An 18,971-nucleotide genomic window follows, 5' to 3' on the forward strand; every position below is an offset into this window, starting at 1 on the left:
TCTGAGCAGACCCACTGGACCTAGAGAAGGGTGAGAGAATCAGGAGCAAGGAAGCCTAGAGGGGGCAAGGTCAGAGAGCCTCCCTGGGAGAGGCGGAGGGCCCCATGAGGGAGTAGACACATGATCAGCTCCGTTTACTCACTCACCAAACTTAACACGCATGGACTAGGTCCTAGGCCTGAGTGCCCACGGCAGCGACCAATCATAGGCCCCACACACTGGAAGCAGCATCTCATGTGGGAGGCCTGGATATGACCTGGGAGCCCCAGCCAGCGGTTCCTTTTGCCTCTGGCCACCTACCTGCTCAGGAAGCCAACCCGCCCTTTTCCTTCCCAAAGCCAGGAGACGGATGGGAACTTGCAGAAGGGTCCCTGTCGAACCCTGACAAACTTTGCTGAAATGGACGTGGCTGTAAAAGACGGGAGTCAAGGACACCTCCAATGTTTTCAGCGTGAACCAGCCCAAGAATAGTGAGGCCACTGACAAGAGGGAAGTCAAGGGAAGAACAGCTTCAGGGGAGCATGTTGGGAGCTCTGATTTGAACACATTGCGAAGTCCATTTGCCATCCAAGCGTAGACGTCGAGGAGGCAGCTGGGTAGACAAGTGTGGAACTGGGAACAGATCTGATCTGAAGATAGAAACGTGGGAGTCATCCAAGATGGTATTTATAGCCACGAGGCTGGCGGAGCTCACCCTGGGATGGCCCGTGGACAGCAAGGTCCAGGACTGGGCTCTGGGGCTCTCTGATGAATACTTATTAGATAATAATTACCATCATTTTATTCCTTGAAGTGTCTGGCACAATTCCTGGCTCTGTGAGTTCACTGAATTGAGCAGAACTCTACAGCACTTTATTCTCCCCACGCTTTTCCTGCTATTCAGGACTTGTGTTAGTGGGTAGGTGAAAGTAGCAATCACTCAGTTAAATGGGAAATGAAAATATTCTTTAGGAATTTCTCAGAACCCAGAATGGAACTTCATTCTCCTGTGGAGAAGGAAACTCAAAGTTGTCTTAAGTTTCCACTCCAACAGTGAAAGTGCTTATAAAAACGAAACTCCCACGCTCTACAGACCCCAGAGTTCTGAGCCAAGCCCTGCCCCGCCCCTCTCCTCGCTCCCAGGCCTAGCTTCCTGTCCTCCAGCTGCTTTTCCTGATATTGGTAGAGCTTTTTTGTTGGCTGCGCCTCATGGTATGTGGTATCTTAGGTTTGCAACCAGGGATGAAACCAACTTGAGCTGCGGTGAAAGTGTGGTGTCTTAACCCCAGCACCACCAGGCAAGTCCTCTGGGAGAACTTTAAAACTAAGAGTTTGCTCTGCAGAGAATTTGGTTGTACACGGTGACTCCTTCTGTCTCTCGTTCGCTACAGGATTTACAGCCTCAGCGTTGACTCCAGATTCAGCCCTTGCCATCTTGCTCCCCACCTTGAGAGCAGCAGCACCAAAAATAGCAGCATGAGTCACTGAAGCATCGGGCATCGTCGTCAAGGGCCAGGACGCCTGCTGCGGTGGAGCTTCTGCTTGATTTCCAGGGACCTGGGGAAGGGAACCCTGGCCAGCTGGCCCCCATCACTGCCTCCTGGACCCTGGGGGAGAGCTGAGTTCACTAAGAAATTTGAAGCCTGAACTGGTGGAAATGTTAATGTTCAGAATGGCTTTACCATGACACTGCATAAGGACCTCAGGGTCCCTCATTTGCACCCCTTCTAAAGTTCTATACTTTTTTTTTTTTTACACTGTATTTTATTTTTCTTTTCTGAAAGAGGGCTCTCAAAGTTTTATGTTTCAGGTCTGAGAAAACAAGCATGGGTTAATTTTGTTTAATTCTTATTGTGACCTTGGGAAACCATTGGCTTGTCTTCTCTATTTACAGACAAAGGATACGAGAGCAGAGAAAAGCCTTCCTTGGGTTCCCGGAAAATTCCAGGTTTGTTTCAGCCTCAGGGCCTTTGCAGTTCCTATTGCCCTGTCTTGAACTCTGTCCCTGGCTTGGGGCTTTTACTAAGCAACAACTGCTGGGCCCTCCTTCCCTGCCTCCCTGGTAACTACTCTTTATCTTTACTTTTTGTTTTCTTTATGTAGCATTCACCACTCCAGAATTATCTTCATTTGTGCATCTACTTCTTTAACAAATGCTTATGGTACATATTCTGCCATCAGGCACTGTTGTCAGCTTTATAAATATGAAATCATTCAGTCCTCACTACTCTGACACTGAAACTTGTCCATCCACACTTTAAAATGAAAGCAACTGAAGCATGGAGAGGTTAAGCAGATTGCCAAAAGTCACACAGCTGGTGAGTTACAGTACCACCTGTCTCCCCCACTGGAAGACAAGGTTCACCTGTGCAGAGCCTGTAGCTGAGGCCTGCCCTGCTCACTCAAGAGCCCCTGTACCCAGAGCAGTGTGCCACACATACAATCGTACAAACAGGATATGAGACAGCAAAGGCCAGGTCACAGAGAAGGAGGGACGGGAGAGAAGCCTGGAGAGAGGCTGTGGGGGAGATGATGGAAGGCCTCGAAGGGCCTCAAGCGCTGAAGGACGAGCCGGGCTGGGGGGCAGCATTGGGACCGGCAGGAGTGTGGTGGTCTGGGCACCGTGCCAAGAAAGGCAGGATCTTGTTGACAGATTTAACTTAGCAGGTAGGCGGGCAAACGCCTTGGAGTTAACCTCCTTCCTTCATGCCCTGCATCCATTACATGAACAGACCCTGTCAGCACCTCCAAAATGCATTCCTAATCCCACTTTTCTCACCCAAATTCTGCTCCCACCTGGCCCACAGCTCCATCACAGCTTTCCTGGAATCCTGCCACGGCCAACTAGGAGGTCCCCTGGGCTTTCAGCCTCGTCCCTGACACAGCAGTCAGGGGGATCCTGATAAACCTGTCAGATCACATCACTTTCCTGCTCAAAATCCGCTGGCATGTTCCAAAGTGAACACAACGCCATCTCATACTGCAGGGTCTCCTGCCCACCCCTAGTTCCTCTAGTCGCCCCTCCTTCCTACCCCCGCCATTTTGGCTACCCCAAGGCCTTTGCATTTGACCTTCCCTCTGACTGGCAAGCTTCTTCCCTAGGAGTTCCATGAATCTCACTCTTTCACTTCCTCAGGTTTTTTCTCAAGTATGAGCTTCTCACTGGGGTCTGATCTGGTCCCCCTGCTGAAAATGCAACACTGCCCACTTACCCAGTGCTCTGTCTCTACTGCTGGTTCTACGTGCAAACTTTGATTTTTTAATTCCTCACTGCACCTCCCCAGTGCCCACAATTATACCTAAAACACTACAGGGCATATTTGATTAAGCTAGGTGCAAGACACTGTATAACCTACATGGAAGACAAAAATATAAACGAAAATAGACACAAGGCCCTTGTAGGCCCTACAAAATATGCCATGGATGGATACCAAAGTTGCTGCTGTAGGACTCGTGTGGCCCATGGCGTAGTGAAAGCAAATAAACTGGCAGACAGAAATGAGTGAGCTGCTTGCAAGCAGGTCGCCAGAGAACCTTGACAGCTCTTATTAGCCTGCAAGACCTGGCAGAGTTGGTGGAAGGGGGATGCCAGCAGAGGAAACATCTTGCAGGCAGGCCCAAAATAAAGGAGCCCACCTAGCTCAAGGAACAGACGAAGAGTGCGCCTGGAGTTTGGTGCTGAAGGTGGAGGACAGGCAAAGAACAGATGGGAAAAGTGGGCCTGTCATGTAGGCCCTGATCTCCAGTCTAAAAGCTTCCAAAGGTCCAAGCAAGGGAGGGGGTTATCAAGGGAGGCATGCGATCCGCAGCGACCTAGGTTGCAATGTCTGAGAAGGGGGTCACAGAGCTGGGATGAAGAGGACCCTGTGACAACCTATTGGCATAAAGAGCAGCTAAAACACAGGGAAGGGATGGCATTACCCAGCTGGGGGTGGGGAGGTGGGGCGGGCGCAGCAATGCCTAAGACCCTCACCCAAGCTCCCTCTAGACCCCAGACATACAAGGCCTTTGTTCCGTGAACCACACTGGCCCAGAGCGAAATCATGTCTCTCTGACGCTCTAGCCCTTTCTGTTTCTCTGCAGGTACCCGTCCTGCCTTTCGCAAGAGGGCAACGATTTTAAGAATCGCCCAGGACGCCGCCAGTAGGTGATCAAGCACCTCAGTGAGGTCTTTTGTTTCCTTCATCCCCTTACCTCCGAATAACGGAGGCAGAGACCCTTCATTAACGGCTAAAAACTCTACTGCACGAATGTGAACAATCCCACGCCACGGCCCTCTACCCGCGAGGTTCAGCGAGGGTGTGCATCTCCACCGAGGAGATCGGCCAAGATGAAATTCCGAGCCAGTCCTACCCGAGCCCCAGCGCCTTCACCATCACGCGGGATTTTGGGACACCCAGAACCCAATACTGGGATTCAGGGACGGGCCAGGCTGCGCTCCCGAGGCCAATCCAAACTGTCACCCTCACTGGCTGGGACCCCTGAGCCTGACACTCCGGCGAAGGACCAAGACTCAATGCCGCCGGATAGACGCGAACTGTTTCAGACTGACTCGCCGCAGACCGACGGAAGAAGCGGCCCGGGCGGACCCACCAAACCCACACCCTCAGAAACGACCACTGCAGAGCGTGTCTGTGGCCTCAGACTCCCATAACCCACCGCTGCTGTAAAAACTCTACCCTGCTCTTTGAAGGGCAGCAATTTAAACCTATCAGAACAAAGTGTCTGCAACTTACCGACCAATTGAAATTTTTTAAATCTGAAGGCGGTGCTGTCACGGAGTCTGTCAGCCCAATGGGAGAGGTGGAAATTTCCAGAAAGAATAGGACCAATGGGCGCGGCCAGCGCGGCCATGATTGGCGGGCTAAGTGACCAATCGGTGTCGCAGAGGTCCGCCCCTCCCTCCAATCATAGAGTACATGATGGGTGGGGCTTTCAGAGCAACGTCCAGTCTCGAAACGCGGGGGAGGCAGGACTCTCCCCACTGTCCAATGAGAAAGAAGCAAAGATGATGGGCTAGACTTCAAGCCAATGGGAGGAAACCATAGAAAGCCCCCTAGAGGGAAGCGACCAGTGAGCCGGCGAGGAAGAGGCGGGATCTGGGGGTCCCGGCAGCTTCTAGTAGGTTCCAGAAGGCGGCGCGTGCGGTTGGGAACGCGGAGCCGACGGAGTCTATTCAACGGGGTTCCGGACCGGGCTATGGAGCAGGTGAAGGGGGAGGGGCGGGCTGCGGCCCGTGGCCGCTCTGGCACCCGCCAAGGCTGGGCCGCGGGTGGAGGGGCGGGGCGGGCGCCCGATTGTTGTGGCCGGGGCGGGGGCCGGGGTCGGCGGAGCCGCGGGGAAGGCGAGGGCGTGAGGGCCGCGGCGGGCGGCCGGGGAGTGAGGCCTGGCGGCGGGGAGCGCGGGGTCGCCTCAGTGCTCGTCGCCAGTCGACTCGGCGAGATGGGCCGGGGGACGCACCAGTTCGGCTTAAGTCCGGCCCGCGGCGGGAAGAAGAGCCGCGGCTGGGCCCCTGAGGCCTCCCAGGACGTGGGTCCAGGCTGAGCAGGGGATGGCGCCCGCGGCGTTTGGAGGGCTGGAGGTGGGCGAGAGGCCTTGCGAAAGGCGAGAGGGATCAGGTCAACCTCTGGGAATTCGTCTTCTGGGAGAGAGATCTGAGATTGCAAAGAGGTTACCCAGGATTTGGCCCCAGTTAACTTGGAGGAACGCGGGGACGGGAATACACTGCAAGTAGCTGATGGACTCGGTGGCCAGTTGCGGGGAAACCCTACTTCTCTGCATGGAAGGCCGGGGTGGAAGAGTGTTGAGTGAAGGTATGATGAGCAGCAGGCCGACTTCTTAGCCTGATTCGGGAAAGGAGAGGGTGCAACAGAAGTCCTTGGAAAGAATTTCATCTCTACCAGGGTTTTACAAATCATTATGTGCAGCACCTCCCTCTCTTAGTTTTTTCTTTGTATGTGTGTGATTCAAGAGTTGACCGACGACTGGTTCTTCTAAAACGTGGGGTTTTAATTGCACGAGGAGGAATTTGGTTGCTGAAGGAAATTTAAAGTATATAGTTAAGCAGAGAGAAGTAAGTTGTTTGACTTCGTTCAGCGTTATGGGGAGGCTGAGTTTGAGGCTGTTGTGGGTTACTCTCTGTGAGTTAATTGTGTCCTCTGTGGCCTGAGGGTTGTGAGACTCGAGAGAGGTTTTATTGAATTGGAACCTGTTATTGGGCTGTAGTGGTTGATTGGGGGGAGGAGGAGGAACAGCTCGGAGTTTTTATTGGTGTGATCTACAAAACTGAATCTTTTATCCTGGTATATCTATTGCTCCCTTTAGCTAACTCTGGAGCTTCTTTGCTAAATTTTTAAAAAATTAGAGTGGAAACTGAGAGTTTAAACATTTCTCATCCTCATGATAACTAAATTGTGTCTGGGATTGAATAGGCTGTGATACAGACAAGAAACTGATTTTAAATTTAAGAAGAGCGCTCATTCCGAAGTTATCAAAATACGGGGAAAAAATATTGCTTTATCGCACTTGCCCATAGTAGAAGTGTGCATGCAGGTAGACTGAGTAAACTCAGGGACTGCAGTTTACAGGCCCGTTGTACAAGGCGGCCAGGTGTGTTACAACCTGCTGTCCTGCATCCGTTCAGTATGTAACCTTTTTTTCCCTCTTAGATGCATGTTTCAGTTCTAGGAAATACTCAAATAGGAGACATTTTGAGTGTGTAAAATTGTGTTTTTTTTAAACTACCTTTCAAATAAAATCTCACAGTGATAAAACTTAAAATTTGACCACATACAGGCATTATGTGTCAGTTGCATTATGTATGCATTATGTGTCAGTTGATATAAATTTATCAGTTCAAATGCACGCACTTCACATTTTTAGCACACAATCATCTTGTTTAGTCGCTAAGTCACGCTGGACTCTTTGCAACCCCATGGACTGTTGCCTGCCAGGTTCCTTTGTCCATGGGGTTTTTCAGGTAAAAATACTGGAGTGGAGTTGCCATTTCCTTCTCCATCCACTTGATGTTTTTAAGTGCTGATTTCCTGCTTGCAGGAAAGGTGTGCTCAGTTTGGAAAATGTTCTGTAGGATAGGCAAGAATGTCACCAAGGTATTCTCAGCTGCCTCGTGAAACTATTTGAGTTTTTTAACTTCTCACCTTCCAGCTTGAATTCTATAAGATTTTTTTCCTTGCTGGTTAAATTTGGTAGTCTCTCCTTTTTCCTCTTGGAGGTTGTCTTCAGATTTTTCTGGCTAGTGGAGGGTCCCATTTGGTGTGCCTCAGGGTTCCGAAGTCATTTCTCACAGCAGAATTCTTTCTTGCATCAGTACACTGGATGGGCATACCAGGAAAGAATGGCTTGTGTCCTGAGTGACACAGCTGTTCTGACCAATGTGTGGGCGTTTGGGGGGTGGTCCTCCTCTCTTGTTGGGCTCCCTGATTTGGAGAAAGTGAAAGTGAAGTCTCTCAATCGTGTCCGACTCTTTGTGATCCCATGGATAGTAGCCTGCACCAGGCTCCTCTGTCCATGGGATTTTCTATGCAAGAGTACTGGACTGGGTTGCCATTTCCTTCTCCAGGGAATCTTCCCGACCCAGGGATTGAACCCAGGTCTCCCGCATTGTAGACAGACGCTTTACCATCTGAGCCACCAGGGAAGTCCAGTTTGGAGAAGCCTTTTAATTAGAAGCCTGTTCTGATATGGCCAAGGTCCATTTCACACCAGTTGACCCTCTCGGTGTGCCCCTGCTGTTTCGGTTCTGGGTATTTGAGAGACGAGGGAATGGAACTGCAGCAGTGCTACTTGATCCTCCTTCCGTCGGTTTTGTTGCTGTTTAGTCACTAAATCGTGTCCAACTCTCTTGCCACCCCACGGACTGTAGCCGGCCAGGCTCTTCTGTCCATAGGATTCTCCAGCCAAGACTGGGTTGCGGTTTCTTTCTCCAGGGTATCTTCCCAACCCAGGGGTCGAATCCTCCTCTCCTGCACTGCAGGTGGATTCTTTACCACTGAGTCACCAGGGCAGCCCCTTCACTTGTTTAAGTGTGTTTAATATTTAAACATGACAAAAACTGATTTTTATCCTAGCTGCATTTTTTAGCTGTTAAGAAACAGCCACAGTCTGCCGTGTTGTGACATCTACCAGTGGAAACAGATTGTTCTCTGGTGCTCGGTGAGCGTCCTGATGCTCCTGAAGGCCATCCTGGTACCCGAAGGTTGCTGGAGCGTGTACCAGTGCGTCCTTAGTCCTCTGTGTTCCTGGCTCCCTCTTCAGTGAGGAACCTCCCTCTTCAACTAGGCCTGTGTTCAGTTCATCATTTGAACTCTGGAAATCGAAAGGAAATTTCTTTTTCCACAAAAGGCATTCATGCATATGTCCTAGAGTGGCTTCTTCAGCTCAAAGTTGAGACTTTTGGAAGAGTGTCTGGAGTTGTTAATCCCCAGGGGAGCCAGCAAAGGGCAGAGACAGGCCACTTCTTCCTTGTTACTTTATTTTTTCCTTGCTGTTTCCCACAGGCGTGGGAACTGTAAATTAATCTGTGATTTGTTTTTTCTGATGTGTAAAGTAACCAGTTTGTCAACAACTACAGAAAGGAATGAGTGTCACTTAAGAAATAGGGACTAAAGAAGAATTTCATGGGGCGAAACTGTATTGGTTCCTCTCTTCTCAGGTAAATGAGCTCAAAGAGAAGGGCAACAAGGCCCTGAGTGCCGGCAACATTGACGATGCGCTGCAGTGCTACTCCGAAGCCATTAAGTTAGACCCCCAGAACCACGTGCTCTACAGCAATCGCTCTGCGGCCTATGCCAAGAAGGGAGACTACCAGAAGGCTTACGAGGACGGCTGCAAGACCGTTGACCTGAAGCCTGACTGGGGCAAGGTAAGCCGCGCAAAGGGGGCTTTTCAGGAGCCCGGAAGCTCCTCTGGGGTAGCTCTGGCCTGCCTGGCCACCTGTCCTGAGAGACTCGTAGTTGGTTACTGCCCTCTCCTTGGTCTTCCTGCCTGTTAGAATGTTCCTCAGAGTGGTGACATGTTTTGTCACATCTGAGGTACTGTTAGTTAAGACATGTTTTACTTTCTGTACTAAGAGAAAACTGCTCTAGAAGCTAACAGCACTTGGCGTCATGAGATGAACTGGGCTGAAGCGGCCGTGTTCTGCAGGGTCGACAGATACTACCGTTGTGTCCTGGTCCTCTTCCTGTTTGTTGGTTTGTTTTGTGGCCTTCACGTGAATACCCGTTTTGTTCCATGAATTGTAAAGTAGATTGTTTTGACTTCATCTTTGGGATTTACCTCTGGGTGTCTTATTTTTTATCTTTCTTTGCTGGTTTAAGGGCTACTCACGAAAAGCAGCGGCTCTTGAATTCTTAAACCGATTTGAAGAAGCCAAGCAAACCTATGAGGAGGGTTTAAAACATGAAGCAAACAATCCTCAGCTCAAAGAAGGTTTACAGAATATGGAGGCCCGGCTGGCAGGTAGACCCCAGAACACTGCCCTGCCCCTGTTACTGACTGCTGTTTTATACTTGGGTAGTGTTGAGGCTCCCCCCACCCCCAGTGTTGGTTTAGTAGGCCACAGGGGCACAGTAACCGACTTCCTGGTGGTGCGCTTTCCTTTATTCAAAACAGAAAGGAAATTCATGAACCCTTTCAACATGCCTAATCTGTACCAGAAGTTGGAGAGTGATCCCAGGACCAAGACTCTGCTCGCAGATCCTACCTACCGGGAACTGATCGAGCAGCTGCGGAACAAGCCGTCCGACCTGGGCACGTAAGTTCAAGGCGGCAGGTTTGTCTCTAGAAACAAACACAACTGTTGTGGTTTCTTCCTAGGACCCTGTGGCAGGGGTTCCCTAGACCAGACTGGGGTTTCTGCCTTTGTTTTTTCCCTCCAAAGAGCAGTCCGAGTTTACTGCTTTATTGCTTATTTGTATTTCTAGAAAGGGTCGGGGGGATCACGTATTAGAGTAATCTGGGGGGCTTGTTCTGCCCCTCCCCACCTTCACTGCACTCTTGGCAGTGCTGACCTGGCATCAGCTCTGTATTTTCTGTATACACAGGCATACATTTTCACATGAGGCGTGTTTTTGTGCTGAATGTATGTCAATACCATTGATTCTGTTTCATGGTACATGTACCTTGATAGTGAGAACCCAACATAGTCCTCTCTATTGGTGTGTTGGAGTGGAAACTCAAGGTTGAAAGCACATCAGATCTAAAGATCGGCTCTAAATCTTGTGCTGGTGTCTGTGACTGCCTGGGTGCCTCTGACCTGAGATCAGACAGAGTGTACCTGTAACTCACTCCCCTGTGTGTCTGCTGGCCTCGAGAAACAAACCCCATCTGCGTTACCTCATATTTTATATGGAATTTTGAGGGGTTGAGCATTCCGCAGTTGTAACTCATGGGTAGTACAGAACCTAGCAACCTTCCCATGGGTAAGAATCTTTTCTATTCAATAATCTGAGCTTTAGCAGTAAGTAGGGTTTAAGATCAGTTCTGGAGAAGACTAAGTGCTGTTCTTCATTTTTTTAACCAATACTAGGAAACTGCAAGATCCCCGGATCATGACTACTCTTAGCGTCCTGCTCGGAGTTGATCTGGGCAGTATGGATGAAGAGGAGGAAGTTGCAACACCTCCACCACCACCTCCTCCCAAAAAGGAGACAAAACCAGAGCCAATGGAAGAAGATCTTCCAGAGAATAAGAAGCAGGTTGGTGTGTGTGTATCTGTCTCTCTAGAACACTTTACTATCATGCATTTAGAAACTGCCTAGTAGCCGGCAATATGTGTCCGGTAGGACCATCTTCAGACTTCGGATGGCTGTGCTGGGTTTTTGAGTGCTCAGTGTGTGGTCAAATTACTGTTATTGATAATTAAAATGTTTCGTATGTTAAAAGGTCCATGTAACAAGCAGTTCCATAGGAACTATGTGTCTCAGAGTCTGCCACAGGGTCCCACGGCCACTGTGGTTCTGGCTCATGGTTCTGGCAGTGTGGACATCAGCCAGGGTCAGCCTGAAATCTGTGTGTGGCCCTTGTTCTTGTTGTGATCCAGAAGAATGTTGTCTGTCAGCTCATATGCTTCTGTTTCCTGGCTTAGCGGACAACTTTCAGTCTCTCAGAGCATCAGGCCTGTGCTGAACGGTTTTATTTCCCTTCTTATAAATGGGAACAGCAGATTGTTGCCAAATTTAGTACCGTTAAATGGGTAAGCGTTGGTTGCTCATGGTGTCTCAAAGCTGGAAAAAGGCCCTACGGTGTGGGTGATCGTGAGTCTGCTGCAGACTCCTGCCACCAGGACTGCTCCTCCTCACCCCTCTGCTGTCGTTCCCTGGTGGCTGGGACCCAGAGACTGCGCGTGAGAGAGACCAAACTTGCTCAGCCTCTTGGGTTAAACCCAGCACAGAGCTGTGTTGTCCGCTCTCAGGTTGTTTCAAGCTGAGGGGATTTCCTCTTCTCTGAGGAAACCCTCACTTTCGGACAAAAATCCAGGAGAGTAGGTGGGATAAGGGGGTGTCTTGGAGGAAGCAGAGAAGAAACCAGTTTTCCATCTTAACAGCTGATACTCCCCTCTGGGTGTGGAGAACCTGCTTCCCGTAGCCTCGTCGGGTGTGTGTGCTGTGCGTACCTGTGACATCCCAGGCACTGGCTCCCTTTGCCATCTGGGTTAGATGTGCTCAGCCCTCCTCCTTCCGCACCTCCTCTAGGCGCTGAGAGAAAAAGAGCTGGGGAATGAAGCCTACAAGAAGAAGGACTTTGACACGGCCTTGAAGCACTACGACAAAGCCAAAGACCTGGATCCCACCAACATGACGTACATAACCAACCAAGCAGGTGAGGCCCGGCCCGTGCGCGGGAGTGCTCCCAAGGTCCCGCGGAAGAGGCACGGGCTGACTCTTCTTGATCCTCTGCTTGGCAGCCGTGTACTTCGAAAAGGGTGACTATGGTCAATGCCGGGAGCTTTGTGAGAAGGCCATTGAAGTGGGGCGAGAAAACCGAGAAGACTACCGACAGATTGCCAAGTACGCTTGACCTGGAGTGCCTTGAGTAATCGGGAGGGTCCCGTGTCTGCAGTGGGAGGGGGCTGGAAAGGAGGCTGCAGGGACTGAGACTGAAGGTGTTAGAAGGATGTGGTGTCGGGGGCACGATGTGGGCCTTGTGTCTAGATGTTTTGCCTCTGCAGAGGCTGACCTTGTCTGTGCTCTGCCCTTAGCAAATTCTTCTTTGTGTCTTTGTCAGAGCTTATGCACGAATTGGCAACTCTTACTTCAAAGAAGAAAAGTACAAGGATGCCATCCATTTCTACAACAAGTCTCTGGCAGAGCACCGAACCCCAGATGTGCTCAAGAAATGCCAGCAGGTGGGTAGGGAATGAGGGATGTTTTCTTAACTCAATTTATTGTAGTCATTTTTATTTAGTAATGAATTTGTTGTCTTTGGTTATTTTATATGACGTGTCTCCTGTAAATGATGACAACACATAGAAATAGCCCAGTTTTTCTGCTGTCTTTTTTAGTCGGCCAGCATTTTGACCTTAAATTTGTTGAGGGTCAGCGCACTGACAGTGTTGTGGTTTTTATTGTAAATTAAGACCCTGATGCTGGGAAAGATTGAAGGCAGGAGGAGAAGGGGACGACAGGGTGAGATGGTTGGATGGCATCACCAACTCGATGGACATGAGTTTGGGTAGACTCCATGAGTTGACGATGGACAGGGAGGCCCGGCGTGCCGCAGTCCATGGGGTCATAAAGAGTCGGACACAACTGAGCGACTGAACTGAAATGAAATTTTTTCTTTCTTTATACAACCAAATTATGCAGGGGGGTGATTTTATTCACACAAAGATTGGTCAGAAAAATAAGAGCTGTTAGTCCATCATTTTCACATAAGGCATATCTTTGTACCAAGTGTATGTCAATACCATTTGTTCTGTTTCATAGTATATATACCTTGATAATGAGAAATACAAAATTCTTTTCTTTAATTGAGGTAAGGTTGATTTACAACGTTATTTCAGTGGTATAACAACTCAAAACTTACTAACTATAGTGTATATTTAAAGTTATAAAATATTGGCTATGTTCTCTGTGCTGTACAATATATCTTTGTAGTTTGTACATAGTGTAAGGAATATAAAATTATTAATCCCAAAATTAAATCTCACCAGCAGTACCTCATAGCTCAGTCGGTAAAGAATTTACCTGCAGTGCAGGAAACCCAGGTTCAATTCCTGGATTAGGAAGATCCCCTGGAGAAGGAAATGGCAACCCACTCTGGGATTCTTGCCTGGAGAATTCCATGGACAGAAGAGCCTGGCAGGCTACAGTCCGTGGGGTCGCAAGAGTCGGACACGACTGAGTGACTAAACCACCACCACCAAGCAGTACTTTTCTGAAAATTGAAATTCAGACTTTTTATTAGCCCAGTGTTATGAGAGTTTAAATGACTATTTCAAGAATTTTTTTAGGCAGAGAAAATCTTGAAGGAGCAAGAGCGGCTGGCCTACATAAACCCTGACCTGGCCTTGGAGGAGAAGAACAAAGGCAATGAGTGTTTTCAGAAAGGGGACTACCCCCAGGCCATGAAGCACTACACGGAAGCCATCAAACGGAACCCCAAAGACGCCAAGCTGTACAGCAACCGAGCTGCCTGCTACACCAAGCTCCTGGAGTTCCAGCTGGCGCTCAAGGTGAAGGCAGGGTAACCTGTCCACGAGGAATGTGTTCTTCCTCTTTTCGTGCGTTCGTCAACATCAGCTTGACGTTCTTGCTTTGATGATAGATTCAAGGTGGTGGTGCGTGTATGAGACTGAAAGTCCAGGGCCTGTGTTACCCTGTCCTGGCCCATGTAGTGTTGTTTCGCGTGTAGGAAGTATTTGGGAAAGTCGATCCTTTGCCCTTCCCGTTGCCTTTCTTCATGTGGTAATCATTTTGCCTTTTGACGTTTTAAATGCACGGTTGAGCGGCGTCGAGTCTGTGCGCACTGTTGTGCAGCCATCACCACCCTCTGCTGCAGAGCTTTTCCATCTTCCCAAGTGGAAGCTGCATCTTCTAACACTAAACTCCCCATTCCTCTCCTCCAGCCCCTAGCAACCAGCGTTCTGTTTTCTGTCTTTGATCACTCTGGGGACCTCCTGTAAGTGGGATCATATAGTACTGGGCCTTCTGTGCCTGGCTCGTGTCACTTGGCATAGGGTCTTCAGGGTTCATGTTGTAGCCTGTAGCGTTTCCTTTTCGTGGCTGAGTGGTCTGTAGCGTGGATAGCCCGCACTGTGTGTTCGTCGGTTCACCCATCAGTGGAGGTTGGGTTGTCCCCGCTTCGGGCGGTGCGGAGCGGCGCTGCCGTGAGCGTGGGTGCACAGACAGCTGTCTGCCCCTCGTGTCGGTCCTTCCGGGTGTTGCATGCAGCGGCGGAGGTATTGCAGTTCTGTGTTTAACTTGGGGGAAGGGGTGAACTGCCTCGCTTTCTATAGGAACTTTACCATCACTCCTTTCTTCGGTACTCAGTAATATGGGTCTGCTGCTGTAAGTCACATCGCACGTGGTCAGGTATGCCAGTATTCAGCACTGGAGGAGTTCCTCTCCATCATGCCCTTGAACGTGAGCTAATCTGTGCATCTTGGCAATTGGATCTATCTAGAGACCCCAGTACCTGAGTCCATGATGGTTTTTGTCTGATGACCCAGATCTTTTGGGTCCGTCCAGCCTAGAGACATCACTGCTGCTGGAAGGACTGCACAAGGGCCGTGTCAGAAGCAAGTTGGTTTGCAAAGCAAAGAATAACATTGTTAATCACCTGAGAGGCGGCATAGGACTTTTCCCAAACTGCAAATGGGAGGAAGGAATCAGCAGGATCGCTTCTGGTCTTCGGGCTCCTCATTAGCCATTGGTTGGGCCACGGTGCGCATGGCACACTGCATAGCGTTCTTTGTCCTGTAATTTTATGTTCTGAAGACACATCAAGCAAGTATACAAAATACCTGTGTTTTCCTTCATTTTCAACAATAAGCACTGACGCTTGCTAAAACTGTTTGTGAAAGGAAATGATACATTTTGACACTTGACCTCATAGGTTTTTGAGCATACATGTCCTAAAATGACTCTCCTTATCCATTCACAACATTATTAGCACCTAATAATAGCAAAGCTAAGGCCATTTTCAGATTTCCTCACTGGTCTAAAAATAAAGTTATGGAGTTGTCAGTATCGGGGTCCATTTATTTCCTCTGGTGATCATTGTCCTTTTTAATTTTTTGAAGTAGAAGTTTCCCTACATTTCGGGGTTTTTTCCCTCATTAACATCAGCCTTCTAAGGAATCTAGACCCCTTCCCTTGAGAGATGGTTCAGGATCTGGTTTCTTGTGTCTTGACGTTCTCCTTACTTTGGTTCTCTGCTCTCCTTTTCTCCTTTATCTGGGCCTTCTATTGAATCACCATGAGGCCAGAGTTACAGAAGTACTGGGGTGGGGAGTAAATTGGAAGATTGGGACTGGCATATACACACTATTATATATAAGATAACTAATAAGGCTCTTCTGTGTAACACAGGAAACTCCACTCCATACGCTATAATGGCCTATATGGGGAAAGAATCTTAAAAACAGCGATTATTTGTATATGTGTAACTAATTCACTTTGCTGTATACCTGAAACTAATTCAACATTGTAAATCAACTGTACTTTAATAAAGTTTTAAAAATAAGGGGCTTCCCTGGTGGCTTAGTGGTAAAGAAACCACTTGCCAAAGCAAGAGATATGGATTCAATCCCTGGTCTAGGAAGGTCCCACATGCTGCAGAGTGCCTAACCCAGTGCACCACAATTATTGAGCCTGTGTTTTAGAGCCCAGAAACACAGCTACTGAGCCCACATGCCTTAGAGCCTGTGCTCTGTAAGAAGAGAAGCCGCAGCAGTGAAAACCCCGTGCAGCCAAAAATAAGTAAAAGAGGCACTAGAACAAAAGTCGCATGTCCTGTAATGGCCCTGGGTGAACAGTTGGGTTTGTGATTCCAGGTGATGAGTCAGCTGTGGGGTAGCTCCTCTAAAGGAATGAGCCTGATTCGTTTCTGCTTTTCCTTCCTAGGACTGTGAGGAGTGCATCCAGCTGGAGCCAACCTTCAGTAAGTGTCTTCCTGTGCTGCTCCGCTGCCCCCTGTCTGGCCAGAGGGTTGAGAAGAGAGAGCATTCTCTGCCTGTGTGTCTTTGGAGGTTATAACGTTTTGAAGCTAGTGTCAGGCTGAGGAGTGATGGTGTTCAGAGCAGGTGAAAGCAGGCGGAAGTGTGGTCTGGGTGATGCCTCACCTCTCTCCTTTTCTGTCTCCAGTCAAGGGTTATACCCGGAAAGCAGCTGCCCTGGAGGCGATGAAGGACTACACGAAAGCCATGGATGTCTACCAGAAAGCACTCGACCTGGACTCTAACTGCAAGGTGGGGCTGCCCTGGCCTTCAGGGATCTCTGCCCTGCTTCCCTTTCTCTGATTCTTTCCTCTCGCCCTCCCCCTCAATGACTCCTGTTACCTTGGACCTGCTGCAGCAGTGAGCCAGGTAGTGCTAACGCTCTCCCCTTCTGGCCCTGCCGGAATGCAGGAGGCCGCAGATGGTTACCAGCGCTGCGTGATGGCCCAGTATAACCGACACGACAGCCCCGAGGATGTGAAGCGGCGGGCCATGGCCGACCCAGAGGTGCAGCAAATAATGAGCGACCCGGCCATGCGGCTCATCCTGGAACAGATGCAGAAGGACCCCCAGGCGCTCAGCGAGTGAGTCGAGCTGGGGGGTGACGGCCTTGGAGGGAAAAGGTGGACAAAAACAGTGAGAATGCACGACTTTGGCAGCAGTGTGATCCACCTAAGTGGCGTTTATACAGTCTAATTCTCGGTTAAAAGGTTGGCAGGTGGTAGTGAGCTGGAAGGGCTTTGTTTGTTGGCGATAATGGCTTAAGTGGTTAGTTAGAAAGACCAGTGTTGCTGGGAAAAGGTCTCAGTGTACTGTTTCCGTGGGCTCGTGTCCAGTGAGAGTGGTCAGGTTCCAGCCACTGGCAGAGGAGGCCCGTGCGGTTCTCCCACAGGGCAGTTTCCACCAGGACTCCCCTTACCACCTCTTGCTGATTGTGTCCAGGGCGGGTTGCACTGGGGCTTGCTCTGTGAGCAGGTAAAAATTTTTAGGGGTTAAGTCTCATTTCGGGTAACTTTGCCTCTTTGTCAGACACTTAAAGAACCCTGTGATAGCACAGAAGATCCAGAAGCTGATGGATGTGGGTCTGATTGCCATCCGGTGATGACTTGCGCATCATCCCCTTCCCTTCGCCCTCATGTGGAAAGAGGAGCTGGGACCGCGGCACGCAGCACGGAGCAGAAGGAAGAGAAGGGGCGACAAGCGAACAGCGTATCTATATATTTATACAGACCTACATGGAAGATTCAGAGACTTACACTCGCGCATTCGTGCAGCTGCTGCCTCTGGGCCCTCCCAGCACACGCATGGTCCTTCCCCTGCCCCCCAGTCGCTGTCTCGGCTGCTCTCCCATAGTTGGTTATTTTTTATTTGGGGCAGTGGGCTTGTATGGGGAGGGGAGGGTGTTCTTCCCAACCTCAGGTCCCAACTGTCTTCATTCACATTGTTAACTCCACGTCCTCTTCTCCAATAAAACAAGCCAGTCAGGCGTGGTTATACATTGTTATGTCTCTGAGCGATTTATTTATTTATTTTTTTACCAAAAGACTGAAGCAGCTCTCCTGCGGGAGTCACAGCCTGGGTTGGAAGAGGTGTGAGTGCCAGCTGACTACTAGGAACCAGGCATGCTCTGTCTTCCTAAATGGTGGGGTTGGGTGTGAGCTTTTCTCGGTTCCACCGCCTTGCCTGGTGGCTCAGACAGTAAAAAATCTGCCTGCAGTGAGGGAAACCCAGGTTTCATCCCTGGGTCGGGAGGATGCCCTAGAGAAGTGAATGGCAACGCACTCCGGTATTCTTGCATGGAGAATCTGATGGACGGAGGAGCCTGTACAGTCCATGGGTGGCCGTCGGACACGCCTGAGTGACTCACTGCCTCTCGACGTGGCCACTAGGTGGTGCTGTCGCCCAGTGGACGACTTGGAAGATGACCTGACCCAGAGTGGCTCCAGCTCCAGAGTGTCCCGTTGAACTTCCAGGTGATTCCTATGCTGTCAGTTCTCCACACTCAAAGCCAGAAGCCAGTTTGACCAGAGAACAGGGGGTCCCATCCAAGAACCAAAACCAATTTCCCTTGCAGGAGATGCTTCAGACTTCCCTACTGGAGGGCTCGCAAGCCCTCAGCTGCTATGTGTGTTCTGCTCTCAACTGAGCTTAAAGTAGGTTTTAATTACACTTTCCCACAGCTGCAGGAAATATTCTAAAAACCCTCATCTTGGACTGGGGTGGCTTCTGAGCCTGGACTAAAACTTCCTCATTTGCTCCAAGAGTGAAGCTTTGGGGCTAGCAACCTGCTGAGGCCAGCAGCTGGCTGTACTTCCTGCTGCCTTGACTTTGCATAATCTGAAGCTGGCCTTCCCCAGGAATTGCCCCGGCCCCCCTCCCAGCCTTGCTGGTGGCCTCCCGCCCCTGTCTGGGTGGCACAACCCTCGGGGATTCTGCAGCACCTTTGGTAATACGATCTCTTCAGGTTCTGGTCAATTTCCATCCCTAAATTGATTGCCTAGAAAGGCTGAATTTCTGCGGGAGCCAGGGGTGAATATAAGGCCCTGCTCTCTTGAACTTTACGTCCTGATGCATCAGGAAGACGGGCCACCAGGAGCCCTCCAAGTCATGTTTGCATAGGGGCAGAACAGGAGTGAGCCTCATGGGCACTGGCCCCATGATGCAAGTAGAAGGACAGAGGGAGGTAGCAAGTCTGAAGACGAGACTTGAAGGCGTGGGGGCAGTCAGGCCATGAAACATTAGGGGCCCACTGGCTCAGAGGGTAAAGCGTCTGCCTGCAATGCTGGAGACCCGGGCTCGATCCCTGGGTTGG

The 18,971-nt window shown here is 49.9% G+C and overlaps 1 protein-coding gene across 1 annotated transcript; it reads left to right on the plus strand.

Moving 5' to 3' along the window:
- Positions 1-5,042: 5,042 nt before the first annotated feature.
- On the plus strand, positions 5,043-17,660 carry STIP1 (stress induced phosphoprotein 1). The gene is made up of 13 exons (XM_019954960.2): positions 5,043-5,187; positions 8,654-8,863; positions 9,318-9,459; positions 9,613-9,754; positions 10,529-10,697; positions 11,694-11,820; positions 11,906-12,008; positions 12,226-12,346; positions 13,454-13,675; positions 16,068-16,104; positions 16,308-16,411; positions 16,571-16,743; positions 17,189-17,660. The coding sequence occupies exons 1-13, from the start codon at positions 5,179-5,181 to the stop codon at positions 17,259-17,261; spliced, it is 1,632 nt and encodes a 543-aa protein (XP_019810519.2). The 5' UTR covers positions 5,043-5,178; the 3' UTR covers positions 17,262-17,660.
- The last annotated feature ends 1,311 nt before the right edge of the window (positions 17,661-18,971 follow it).

Source organism: Bos indicus, chromosome 29 (assembly GCF_029378745.1).
Source record: "Bos indicus isolate NIAB-ARS_2022 breed Sahiwal x Tharparkar chromosome 29, NIAB-ARS_B.indTharparkar_mat_pri_1.0, whole genome shotgun sequence".
In the NCBI taxonomy this organism is placed as follows: domain Eukaryota; kingdom Metazoa; phylum Chordata; class Mammalia; order Artiodactyla; family Bovidae; genus Bos; species Bos indicus.

Excerpts from the sequence above, each read along its gene's own strand:
- STIP1 (XM_019954960.2), top strand. Across the intron at positions 9,460-9,612 it reads TATGGAGGCCCGGCTGGCAG|AAAGGAAATTCATGAACCCT; the intron begins GTAGACCCCAGA and ends TATTCAAAACAG. Across the intron at positions 11,821-11,905 it reads GTACATAACCAACCAAGCAG|CCGTGTACTTCGAAAAGGGT; the intron begins GTGAGGCCCGGC and ends TCTGCTTGGCAG.